Source organism: Leguminivora glycinivorella, chromosome 6 (assembly GCF_023078275.1).
Source record: "Leguminivora glycinivorella isolate SPB_JAAS2020 chromosome 6, LegGlyc_1.1, whole genome shotgun sequence".
In the NCBI taxonomy this organism is placed as follows: Eukaryota; Metazoa; Arthropoda; class Insecta; order Lepidoptera; family Tortricidae; genus Leguminivora; species Leguminivora glycinivorella.
In genome coordinates, this window is record NC_062976.1 from 15,521,730 (window position 1) to 15,536,051 (window position 14,322).

General features: G+C 38.6%; 1 protein-coding gene across 1 annotated transcript; it reads right to left on the bottom strand.

Moving 5' to 3' along the window:
• Positions 1–18: 18 nt before the first annotated feature.
• LOC125227109 (major facilitator superfamily domain-containing protein 1-like) lies at positions 19–13,558 on the bottom strand. The gene is made up of 11 exons (XM_048131322.1): positions 13,390–13,558; positions 13,179–13,303; positions 12,846–12,996; positions 12,272–12,397; positions 10,179–10,384; positions 9,251–9,464; positions 8,591–8,804; positions 7,939–8,036; positions 7,407–7,579; positions 587–929; positions 19–149 (listed from the first exon to the last, which is right to left on the bottom strand). Exons 2-10 carry the CDS (start codon positions 13,297–13,299, stop codon positions 682–684), a joined length of 1,551 nt encoding a protein of 516 aa, XP_047987279.1. The 5' UTR covers positions 13,300–13,303; positions 13,390–13,558; the 3' UTR covers positions 19–149; positions 587–681.
• Between the last annotated feature and the right edge of the window lie 764 nt (positions 13,559–14,322).

Here is a 14,322-nt window from a genome sequence, read left to right on the forward strand (position 1 = left end):
CTTAGTTCATATTTTAACAGTGCCTATAAATAATTGTGATAAATGTTGACACAAATTGTAATAGTTAAAAAAGAAATCAATTTTAGCTTCATATTTGAGTTTTTTATTGTAATAATACCTATACTGTAGTCTTACTAAAATATACAATAATAATTAGCAGAGGGCGGAATTGCTCATGGCAAAAATCAAACGTCAATAGAGTAAAGTTGGGATGTTAAATTTTATCGACATATTCAGCTATCGATAAATTCAGTCACCTTTTATATTTCTGACTTTAACATTAACCTCTTTGATTAGCTAGTCGACCATTTGATTTTGACCTCTTTGATTAGATTAAAAGTAAATTGAATGACATTTAATTACCATTTCTGTCACTAGTCCTTTTGCAACTAATTTACGTTTGAAAAAAATGGTTAATCCAAGACGAAAAACAGCCACCAAATGGATAAAGAAGTATCCTTGTCTTACTTACGTCGAAAACAACTCAACAATATACTGATAATTTCAGTTTAATCGATAGTCGATAAAATTTTACGTTCCAACTCTATTGACGTTTGATTTTTGCCATGAGTAATTCCGCCCTCTGATAATTAGTTATGATTGACACCTGTGTTTGTGAGATTACATCATTTTTTCTACAGTAAAAATAAATCTATTTACAAAACTAAAATGTTTGTCATGTTATTGTCTATCGGGAATGTTAGAGGTGGGTAATATTTGTGCAAGGTATCTGCTCCGAATCCTGTCTGATTGAACTTGGGCTATGTCTTGAGGAGCAGGTGCCTCGTCATTCAATTCTGGGGGCCTCGAGTCTGTCTCTTCTTGGTCTGTGTATTCTTCACTGTCCAGTAAATTTGCTGTTTCGTCAATTGGTCTTGTCCTAAAACAAATAAGGGAAATTATTAGGTTGTTAATTTTCAATGATTCCCCTAAGGTTTGCTGGCCAGTCTGATTCACCAAAACTTTCATTTCATGCATGTCACGTAGCGACATCTAGTGGCGCTAAAAAAAAAAAAAAAAAAAAAGCAAACTATTACTGCAACTCCCGCGCAGCCCCTCTCCGCGCCATCCTGTGGCGTCCATTCGCATCTCTATACGGCACGATTAACACCTTACTCGTTGCATTTAATATTTAAATTTATATCGAGTCATTTTACGTAATAAACGTATATTTAAAATTATAAAATAAACGTCTTCATTGAATGGACCCTGGAGACCACCGAATCCTGCACATAAATTGATCCTGCGAGCCCGGATACTGCGAGAGAAGTCTGCTCGTCGGGAAGACGAAATACCCTGGCGAGACGACACCAGCACCTCATCAGCGTCTGCAGCAGTGAACGGTCAGGTCTACCAATCCCGTCTATTCCTTTCCTAATCGAACTGTGTTAAAACCGAGTTTTTTGTGCATTCCAGTGCCGCTCGTTACGCAAGTCACGCAGCTGCGATTTGTGATCTACCGCGCCCGTTTGGAATTTGTTCACGTGAGTACTTCCAGTTTCTCTTAATCTTTCGAAATGGGTGAGGGGGATGAAGCTAGTGCTAAATTGACTATTCCTTCTGGGTCAGGGTCTCCTAGAAAAAGTCAGGCCACAATTTCAGACCTCCGCAGACAAAGGGGTAATTTGAAAGGTCGACTTACGCAATTTAAAAAGTTCGTTGATTCTATTTTATCGTTGACTCCTTCTAAAGTACAAATCGCAGAATTAAAATTACGTATGCAAGCAGCTACAGAGACTTTTAAACATTTTAATGACGTTGAAAGCCAAATTGAACTTTGCTCCCCAGAATCAGAAGTGCCTGCCAATTCTGAATACGTAGAAACTCTCGAGGAGTTATATTTTAGCACTATGGCTAGCGCTAATTGTTTAATCGATAGTGTGGAGCCAAGTAACGTTGCTATTTCAAGTTGTGACCATGCCGTGAACAAGCAATTTTCAAAATTTAAACTACCCGAAATCAAATTGCCCTCATTCGACGGTTCGTATGATCGTTGGCTCGAATTTAAACATTCCTATGAAACAATGATACATAAACACTCTGATCTCGACGCGATTCAAAAGTTTCATTACCTTCGATCGTCGTTAAGTGGTAGTGCGTTACAAGTAATTAGTGCGTTAGAATTCACGGCGGCCAACTACATTCAAGCATGGGAATTGCTTGAGATTCGCTTTCATAACCCTAGGCTTTTAGTACATAATCATATTAAATCGTTGTTTAACATTTCAGCCTTAAAACAAGAATCTTCGACTCAGATACGTAAACTTATAGACACCGTGTTACGTAATTTACGCGCTTTAAAAACGTTAGATGAACCTACCGATTCGTGGGATACGTTAATTATTCATTTAATAGTGTCAAAACTCGATACGACCACGGAGCGTAAGTGGGAATCTCACATAGGGTCTATCTCGGATAAGTCGATCAATAATGAGTCTAAGAAACTTAAGCTGGAAGATCTCTTATCGTTCCTCAGAAACCGGGCGGATACGTTAGAAATGATAAACTCGAATCATTCCAAGGCACCGACCGCGGTTAGTACTAAGCCTAATTACACGTCCAATAAACCTACACAAATAGTTAGTTGTGTCTCTGCTACTGTTAATACTAATAAATCAAAGCCGTTCAATAATAAACGTTTCCGAAACTGCGCGATGTGTAACGAAAATCATGCACTTTATACGTGTGCTAAGTTTTTAAATTTATCTGTCCAAGATAGGTTAAATTTAATTCAAAATAAAACCTTATGTAAAAATTGTTTACGCGATGGACATTCCTTAAATGAATGTATATTCGGTCCGTGCAAACAATGTCAACAAAAACATAATAGTTTATTGCATATCGATAGCACTGGCAATGACGATGTGTGCGTGAGGCCGTCGAGTGCGCCTGCACACAGCGCGCCGTTATCAGTGCCGAGTACATCTTCTCATAGCTATTGTGTATCAGCTGACCGCGCGCCTACAGCTGAGTGCGTAGACAGCGCGGAAAGTAGTCGGTTCGTTCCCCAGCGCCTACTTACTACTGCGTTAATAGAAGTAGCCGATGCGAACAATCAGTTCCATACGTGTCGTGCGTTTTTAGACAATGGGAGCGAACATTGTTTTATAACTGAAGCGTTACGTAATAAATTAAACGTTAAACCTATACAGTCCACTGTTCAACTCACCGGTGTTGGTGAAATAGTTACACAGACAAATCAGTTATGTGACGTAACTATTAGGTCTAAAAATTCGGATTATTCCATGTCTTTATCGTGTTTTGTCTTGAAGCGCGTAACAGCCAGTTTGCCCTCGACTTATATCGATTTAGATATTATACGTGTTCCTGACAATGTTCAGTTAGCCGATCCCGATTTTAACGTGCCTTCAGAGATCGATATACTTATCGGTTCTGAAATATTTTGGGATCTTTTAGACGGTGAAAGGATTCGATTACCGACAGGGCCGTACTTAATAAATTCGAAATTCGGTTGGTTGGTATCTGGTCCGATTAATACACGGAACTTGCGCATTAATAATCAAGTCCATTGTTATTTTATTCAATCGATTGACTCTCAACTTAAACGGTTTTGGGAGATTGAGGATATTCCTCAGGTAGATAATGTTCTTACATCTGACGAGCAGAAATGTGAGGAACTTTTTATCAATACGACTAAACGTGAAGAGGACGGTCGGTTCTCCGTCCGAATGCCGCTAAGAGAATCAGCTGATACGTTGGGCGATTCTTATACGTTAGCGAAAAATCGGTTTTTATCCTTAGAACGTAAATTAGAGCGTTTGCCGGAATATAAACGTTTATACTGTGACTTCATGCGAGAATACGAAAGTATGGGTCACATGACTCGTGTCGCCGATTATGGTACTCCAAATTACTTCCATCCCCACCATGGTGTCTTTAGGGAGGGGAGTGCCACTACAAAATTGCGCGTCGTGTATAGTGGGGCGGCCCCCACTACCACAAATAAATCGTTAAATAGCATACAGCTGCCGGGTCCAGCACTTCAAAACGATATATTTGCTATTTTGTTGCGTTTCCGTCAATACAAGTACGTTGCTTGTGCTGACGTGGAGAAAATGTTTCGGCAGGTTTTGATCCAACCAGATCAGAGATCCTTGCAAATGATCCTCTGGCGTGAAAAACCTACCGATCCATTACACGTTTATGAACTCAATACGGTTACATATGGGCAAACTAGTGCGCCATATTTAAGTCAACGCTGTATACGACAGTTAGCGTTGGAATGTGGTGATGACGTCATCGCGCGCGTCATTAACCAAGATATATTCGTAGACGATTTAATTACGGGAGATGATGATTTCCAGAATTTACTTGACATATGTCAGAAAACGTATAACGTTCTGCAATCAGGATGCTTTCCTTTACGTAAATGGACCTTTAATTGTGACGTTTCGCAGGAAAAGTCCCGGGAGCATTTTGTAGGTGAGCACACCCAGAACAAAACCCTAGGGGTAGGTTGGGATAATACACGCGATGAATTGTATTATACCACAAAAATCGATCCCTTACCTAACACGTCATTTTTAAATAAACGAATAATGTTATCGATTATTTCACAGATTTACGACCCGTTAGGCCTTCTATCGCCAGCGGTGATCATTTCCAAAATTTTACTACAAAAATTGTGGTTAAGTCGTATTGATTGGGACACTCCGGTCCCTGATGACATTACATCGATGTGGAATAATTTCATAAATACATTAAGCCGTTTAAACGATTTACGAATTCCGCGTCATGTAAGGGGCGTGCACACTGCACACACGGAATTGCATATTTTCTCAGATGCATCGTTGCATGCATACGGCGCGTGCGCTTATATTCGGACGTATGATGAAGGGTCAGATGTCACTGTCAGATTATTGTGTGCGAAAAGCAAAGTCTCACCCCTGAAATCGTTGACGATTCCAAAACTTGAACTGTCAGGCGCGCTCGTTGCTGCTAAGCTTTATAAGAAAATAACAGATTCCTTAAGGTTAGTGTTCACTAAAGTTTACTTCTGGAGTGACTCAACTATAGTGATTTCGTGGTTAGGTATGTCTCCGCATCTACTGAAGCCTTTCGTTCAAAACCGTGTTACACAAATAAACGATTTAACCGGTAATGCGACATGGTTCCATGTGAGAAGCGAAGAAAATCCTAGTGATTTATTGTCTAGAGGCGTTTCTTTAGATAACTTAATTGATTGCAATTTATGGTGGAACGGTCCCACATTTTTGCATGACTCAAATTCGAATTTTATTAATGACAATATAAGTCAAAATACGACTATCGCAGATTTGCCCGAGTTACGATCGACCGCGGTGAGTTTAGTTTGCACTCAGCAAAATGAATTATTTAATTTCGACAAATGTTCATCTTACTTAAAATTAATTCGGATCGGTGCATATGTACTCCGCTTTATATTAAACTCACGCACTAACTCTGAGCGTAAACAACTCCGCCAAACCGGTTCGCTATCAGTGGACGAGTTGGAGGCATCACGGCGTATGCTAGTTAGATTCGCACAGATGCAATCATTTCCGGACGTGTATGATTGTTTACTTAAAAATAAACCGCTTAAGACGAGTAGTAAACAATATAATCGTATCTCCGGTCTTAACGTGTTTTTAGACGATCGTTATAAGTTACAAGTGATTAGAGTCGGTGGTAGATTGTGTAATTCAACAAGTTTCGATTACAACAAAAAACATCCCGTGTTATTGTGCAGTAAACATAGGTTGACGGTGTTGTTATTCAAATATGAACACAAGCGGCTGCTGCATGGCGGACCGCAGCTACTCTTATCTACTTTGCGTGAATGTTGGTGGCCGTTAGGTGCGCGAAATTTGGCAAGGAAAATCGTTCGAGAATGCGTTACCTGTATTCGAATGAAAGGTAAAGTACTTAGTCCTATCATGGGTAATCTTATTCTAGATCGTTTAGAGCCTGGTTTTCCATTTATTCGCACAGCTGTTGATTATGGCGGGCCAATTTTCATACTTAATCGAAAGGGGAGAGGAGCTCAGCTGATTAAATCGTATATTTGTTTGTTCATATGTATGGTCACACGAGCCGTTCATTTGGAACTTGTTACGAGTCTTTCCACTGAAGATTATTTATTAGCGCTTAAACGTTTTATTAGTAGACGAGGAAAGCCTCATATAATTTATTCCGATAATGGAAAATGTTTTGTCGGGGCTGAAAAAGAATTTTCCACATTTTTAAAAATAATACGAAGGATATAGTCGATTTTGCTGCTAATGATGGCATTAAATTCAGTTTCATCCCCCCTATTCCCCCCATTTCGGTGGATTATGGGAAGCGGGAATCAAAGGGTGTAAATTCCATTTAAAACGGGTAGTAGGTAATGCTAGGCTAACTTACCAGGAATTCAACTCGTTTTTAATACAGACCGAAGCCATTATGAATTCCCGGCCCATTTCACCCTTGTCCACAGATCCTACTGACCTAAACCCACTCACGCTTGCTCATTTCCTAATTGGTCGGCCGCTGACCTGCCCTGCCAGCGAGGACCTGACGGACGAGGAGCCATCCCGCCTATCTCGGTACGCCAGGATCGAAGCCCTCCGTCAACACTTCTGGCGTCGGTGGGCCAAGGAGTACGTTGCGGAGCTCCAGCGACGAACCAAGTGGAAGACGAAGAAGGACGACATAGCCTTAAACAGTCTCGTCCTAATCAAAGACGATAACCTGCCTCCTCTCAAATGGCGGTTAGGCCGAGTCACGCGTCTATATCCCGGAAGCGACGGCGTGAACCGTGTCGCCGACATACTCACGGCGACAGGGACGATACGACGCAGCTTTTCAAAGATCTGCCCGCTGCTATCCGAGCCGGCAGACCACAACGAATGAAGACCATTTTGGGAGCTGGTGCTCCCAAGGCCGGGGGCATGTTCACGCATCACGTAGCGACATCTAGCGGCGCTATGACTGCAACTCCCGCGCAGCCCCTCTCCGCGCTCATCCTGTGGCGTCCATTCGCATCTCTATACGGCACGATTAACACCTTACTCGTTGCATTTAATATTTAAATTTATATCGAGTCATTTTACGTAATAAACGTATATTTAAAATTATAAAATAAACGTCTTCATTGAATGGACCCTGGAGACCACCGAATCCTGCACAGTAATACATGTACCATTACATTTCAAGACTATGTAATTTATTTTTTTAAAAGGAAAGGTTAAGGTCAGTGCATTGATGCACACACAATGCGCATGTTGAACATATCTGTTGCAACAAGAGAGTGCTGCATACGCATCTGGCCTGGGGCCTGTTTCTCGAAAGGCACAAGCCTTGTATTACAAGTGCGCCAACTGTCAACTCGTATGGGTTGTCATGGAAACACACTTGTAATACAAGGCATGTACCTTTAGAGAAACGAGCCTCTGGTGTAACATGGCCCCTAGTAGCACTCTCACATAAAACATTAACTATCTTACCAAAGAGACAAGCCAAGAAGAACATCTCCAGCATCAAGTATCCATATTTGTCAACAATAACTCCAGCCAATAGAATTACAGTAGCCAATCCCAAGTTCTGGACAGCTTGACAACTGCAAAAAAGATAAAGTATTATCTTATGGCCAGAGGGTGTGGCCTAGGAAGAAACTTGTAGGGCAATGAATGCACATGTATGTTGCTGGCACTGATTGAGTCAATATGTCATGTCATGAACTCATTGGTATATTTATTCCGGTAGATTGCCTTGCTGTTAAAATATTGTCAATTCAATATGTTCAGCTAACAGGAAAAGGCAAGGTCTATTCCGGGTCAACGGCACGAGAAATACCTAGATGGCGATCACATTTTTTGAAATTTTCCTTTTCGTCCATACAAAGTAACTCAATTTTTGCCATTGCAATTTACCTAATATTACAAATTTATTCATACTCCATAAAACCATAATACTTACATTCCATATGCTGTTCCCAACTGGTTCTCAGGTACAATAAGTGCAACCAAAGGCCACAGTCCAGCTGCCAATAGTGAATAGGAAACTCCTAACAATACCTGGAAATTAATCATTCAAATTAGTTCTGCAGTATTCTCTTTACTTCACGTCCGTTGATCAATCAAAACTCTAACAGTTAAAAGAAAATTATTCTTATTTTGGTACTGTCACAGTTCATTATTGCTCTTTATTTTGTGATGTAACCAGGCCTCGTAGCCGAATGGCATTTCTGTGACGCGAAACGCTGCAGTAATGTAGTCTGGCTCTGTAGCGCCCATACGCAAGAGAGATAGATAGCTACGAAAGAGATATTATCGTGAGCGTCTGTGCATTCAGCTACGCACATTGAAGGCCTACCTAATACCGCGAATAGCAAAGTTCACAAATTGTGGGTACTCTCTGTCACTCTTATTTTTCTTTCTCCAGTAGGCCTAGCACATGATGGCCGCGAGATAGATAACACGTCTTCTTCTAACTGTATTAATGACATAAGGACGGCAGCCTATCTCGCGGCGACATACTCTCGCGGCAATCATGTGCTAACCCTGCTGGTCAGGGTTTTTACAATATTGCGGTAGCCTCTGTGATCATAAATAAAATAATGAATACGTACCACTCCGATGTATGGGTTGAAGAACGTGAACGCCAGCAAGCAGTGCGCTCCGATCGTAGAGACGTTACTGATGATGACCCACATCACGTTGCGGCCGGTTTTGTCGATGAGCACGCCGAAGAACGGACTCAGAGCTGCTGAGAGTAAGTACACCATGGAATTGACTGTGTTTGCGTCTTGAGGAATAAAGTCAAACTTTCTCTCGAAAAATAGCCTGAAAAAAATAAAAGAATCATTAATTTGGTTTCTTCTTCACGAAATAATGGCGTTCCAAAGAGAATAGAAGTTTTTCCGCGAAAATTCTTTAGGTAACTTTCCTCTCATCTCTCAGTTTTATTTTTATACCACAACACACATACGGCGGTAAACAAGCATACGGCCCGCCTGATGGTAAGTAGTAGCCACGGTGCGACAATGCGATATATGCAGATAACGTTCGGCTTACAGAAGTCGCGATTTCTTTATCTTTCCCAGAGTTTTTGTCATGAATATTTGAGGCAATAAAGTTAAATAGATGTCTTTGGATGCCCTATGAGATAATATAATAAAATAAAAACAGCCAGGTTTAGAACCCGCGACCTCGGGATTGAAAGTCGAGCGTCATATCCACTCGGCGATCACCGTTTTTCATAATATTAAATGTTAAAATTGAATACTTACTTTCCTAGAGCTATAAACGGGAAGATGGCCAAATAATACGCCACGCATATCACAGAAACGAGCCAGAATACTGATTTGAAGTGGATTATGTCGCTTAGGTGGAATGGCTCGCTGTTCTCCGACTCTTCCAGCCTGCCTAAGATTTTCTCGGCTCTGTGGTCCATCCATCCGAGAATCAGGCCACAAATGAGAGAGATGAAACAGGTGAGGGCCGCTGGAATAAAAAAATAAAATTATGTTTTACAAGTATATTCATCTAATCAACATTTGTACATATGTATAGTCGTGGGTGGAACTTATCATCGTACGCACTAATAATTCGTAGGTAATCCTTATTTCAAGGTCTACCATAATACATATTTTTTAACTTAACATAGCTTTTATTCTACTTTTCAAAATAATAGTGGTTTGGATTTTTTTATCCCTTACACTAATTCTCAAAGACAACTATTGCGCCTCTCGTGCACCCGCGTACATTGGCGTCGTTACACCATCTTGTAGTGCCAAGTACTGACTATAGTCTGGCACACACAACTTGCCAATCATAAAGAGCCAGGAATATTATAATAATCCCTTTTTTTGCATCGTAAACCTAGCCCCACCCCAGGTCCAAGCGTAACATATTGTTGGTGGCGCTTACGTCTCGTGGCGTCGTATTTGTATACGAACACCGCTCATAAAAGTAAGCGCCATCGACAATAAGATCCCTTAACCCAGATAACGTCACATATGTTTGAAACGAGACAGTTGAACGCCCAACTGCCGTTTGTATTGTTGAATTTTAAAATTATCAAACAATATTCAATATTTTATTCTACTTTGCTTTTTAGGGTTCCGTAGGGTAAACCAGAATCCATATAGGATCACTCGTGTCATCCATCCGTCTGTTACAGCCTTTTGACCATTGTGAAAACAAATTCAGACTTACCAATAAACAATGCCACTCCAAGTCGTTCATACCCCACAAAGTACATGGACACCCACTTGTAGATAGGCCCCATGATCCAGAAGTTGACAGTGCTGCCGAACCGGGAGAAGGAGAGTTGCAGCCCGAACACCATGTTCAGCTCCTTGCCTTTAAACCAGAGGACCACATAGTTGTTCACCACCACTTGCAGGGACTCTCCACCAATTCTGAAAAAAAAAATACATACATAAATATACTTAAAGCGAAAAAAATAACAATACTGTAGCTAGATCACAGAAAAAGAATTATAAAATTGGCAATCCAATGTTCTTGAAAGCCTTTTTAGTATTTCCCGATTTGATTGTTTTCAAAAACTAGTGCACACACCAATTATTGGGATTGGGTACTCCATTTGGTTCTGTTGTTTTAAAGTGCCATACAATATCATGATGCACTGAATTTGTATAGTACATATTTGTAATCTTTTATTGCAATTGTAGATAAAATTAACCACAAAAGAAAATCTAAGTCTTATAATGCTTCAAATGTAATAAGTTCCCTTCTGGCAGAAATTCGAACAGAAATTGTGATATAAGGTGCATTAGGGTAATTCCGAAAGTAGTCTAATCACGAAAGGCGCATAAAAATCACCATTATTTCCATCATATCAAGATTCTCCTAGAATTACCAGAGTATTTCTGTCATTCGGAATTACCCTAATGCACCTTCAAGGAACTTATTGCCACAAACATAATCAATTGGCATTAGCTAGCTAATGCAGTAGAGTCAATAAATAAACAGTAGTATGTTTCCAGATTAAAATCCTAATAGTTTGTTATCAACAACACAACAGCACTTACACTGATAAGAAACATTAATTTATGCAATGTTTATACATCATGTAAGATAAACATATAATATAATAACATAAAAGGTTTACATGTCATAATTCGAGAATTTTGCAGCTTTTAGAATCAAATAAAATGTACATGCACATTATAGCCTTGAAGATATGCTTATGTATGTAGTTGTTAGTTATAGGTAATATTATAGGTATCAAATAAATAGATAAGACATGAAACTTCATACATATATATATATACAGGGTGTCCCAAGACTATGGGACATGAACGGAAAGTACCTTAAATATCGTAGATAGGGTATTTTGCTACAAGAAGACTTTATTTTATTTTTAAAACTAAGTAAAACTCCATTCATAGATTTTTAAATAATTACATGGTTAAACCGGGAATCAAACCCGCTACACGAGAAAAAAAAAACATCCTGTAATTTTGTCATACCGATCGATAGGCTTCATCATAAAGATTATCTTTCTCTAAATAACATAGTGTCGGAGATAAAAGGAAGACCATGAATTTTAACATTTTACATGGCAGACTCCTTAGCCTTAAAATTTGTCCATACATTAAAAAAAAAAAAAAAATTTTTTTTTGAATGCAGTTTTACCAAGTTTTAAAAATAAAATAAAGTCTTCTTTCAGCAATATATCCTATCTGTGATATTTTAGGTACTTTCCCTTCATGTCCCATGGTCTTGGGACACCCTGTATAACTCCATACAGACAGATAGTCTAAGAAAAAAACGTACCTCAGTACCATACAGAAAAAGGTATGGTGGCCTAGATGGCATTACACCTTTGGAGTACGCTCACTCGCTCAGCTAGATGGCGCTTATATTAATATTTTACATTTGGACACATATCAAGCTAAGAATATGGGCCAAATTGTCAAAACTGAGGTTCAAAAGATTTAAGTCTGTGTCAAGAGATGGCAGTCTATGCAACTCTCTTACTCTATCTTCTTTGATATAAACAAAGTAAAAATAAAGATAAACTCATTGTACAGTCAACCAATTTGAATCCTAGGCCACTCTAGAACCCTCTCTCATTTAAGTCGTGTTCTATTTGCCATAAGAAGTCACATTGACGTTTAAAGTGCAAAGGTTCTACAGTGGCCTATGATTCAAATTGGTTGACTGTACCTATACCATATTTTACTTTATACCTGAAGCTATACAGGGAAAAAAATTGATTCAAAGTTTAGATAAGATTTTTGATTATGCTTTGAACATTATAACTAGTTACCATTACTTACCCAAAAACAAATCTTCCAAGTATCATCAACCAGAATGCATTTAGGTAAGCACCGGCTGCAAAAATTACAGCTCCAATCAAGACAATGGTCATGTAAATAATTGTCCCCAACCTCACACCAAAATATCTGTAAACAAATAAATATTATAGGACATTATCACACAGATTGACTGTAAGATTAAGAAGGCTAAACAATACAAACATGCATTTGTCTTACATAATATAATTTTAATGCTTTTTCTTGATATTGCATAACAAAATTAAGTGTATTCATAGTTTAATAAAAACACATAAATGATTTTGTAGTGTGTTTGGATTGCATGCAGTAAAATTGCAAATTAGGTCACAGATGTCTACAGGTCAACATAATGCAGAGATGGATATATTTATCACAGTAGCTACATGACTCATGGATACTAAGTACACATCAGTGGCGGTTGGTCCATACAAGCCGATTCTCACCGGCTTGCCTAAAATTGATTAGATACTAGTAAAGTATCTAATGTTAAGGTAGGTTTCTTGTTGCTCAGTGTTGTCTAGCAGAAAATTTCACCAGCCGCCACTGGTACACATACCTATCTACAAGATATCCCCCTATGAAACATAATATCACATTTGGCCAGGAATAAATGGAGTACACAAGGGCAAACTGCGATGTGTTCAAGTGCAAGTCTTGTTTGAAATTGTCTGCCAGGGCCCCAGGGGTGTCATAGCAGAAGTAGGAACCTGTGAATAAGCCAATAAAATGATTATATCTAAGTTGTAAAAGGTCAAAAGGTTAAAGTCAAGGACTGAATTGAAAAATATTATATTTTACATTCTATTAGTTTTTAGAAACGAAATGTAATCATTTTGTGTTGATCAATTCAAAAATTGATGCTTATTACAAAAACTAAAGAAAAACTTACCAAAACAAAGGAAGCACATTAACATCAGTGCAAAGAAACGATGCACTTTGTTGGCAGGATGACACCATGATGAAGTGGACAGAGATGTCCTGTTACTACCACTGGCTCCTGGATTCTCCATAGTGCTATTGAAAAATATAATATTCAACTGTAACCCTAAATATACAAATAATTGATCGTAAAATTACATTATAAATATTATAATGCTTACCAGATAAGCGGCCCAGTTTTTGCACTATGTTATAATATCAACGAGACAAAGCTCTGAGTCACTAATAAATAACTAAATGTAATAGTACACCACGCATTGATAAAATATTACAGTCACATTATCGACGACACTACGTAAATATTCCATATATAGGGGCGCGTCTGCTTTACTCGCGACCATTGAGGTATATGTACTACGTACTAGAGGCGACGTTGCCAAGCGAAAACACTGCACATGCTGACAAATGCGCGGGGTGGGGGGAGCGGCCATTTACGCATAGAGTAGGTCTACCATCAGATGTGACACATTATTATATTCTGCCTAATGGGAATTTTACATTTAGTTAAAATACGGCTATTCTAGTCAAAATGATTTATTTATTTACAACTTAAACAATACAAAATAATATAATTGTGCTGTACTTATTTTCTTCTTTAAAATACAATGAATGAACAATATGTGTGTGGTCAGTTGGTAACCAAGTTTCCTCAGCACAATTTTTGGATAAAGCGTATCCATTGTTCCCTTTTTTCATGACCAGGCCAAAGAAAACTGCAAAAAGTGAGCGTGCTACAAATACAATTTCACTCAAAAAATATTAAAAATTTATAAACAAATAAACTTTTTTAATATTATAGTAACCATATAGTAACATAATTCATGAAGTAGTAAGTAGTTACATAATAATTTTCCAAATAGAAATATATATATTTCGCAAATATATTAGAAGTGAAACACATTAGTAGGAACAATGAAAATGGCACATCTGCGCGGTTAACTTTTTCTAGTCTATGATTGCGTCACCAAAATGGCGGCAGTCCGCACCCGCTCGCGTGTTTGTAGAATATTCAATCTTAAAATATTATAGACGAGTTTTTTGTTTAATTTACCGATGAAATGTCACACCTTGACTTTTATTTGATTTTTTCGAGT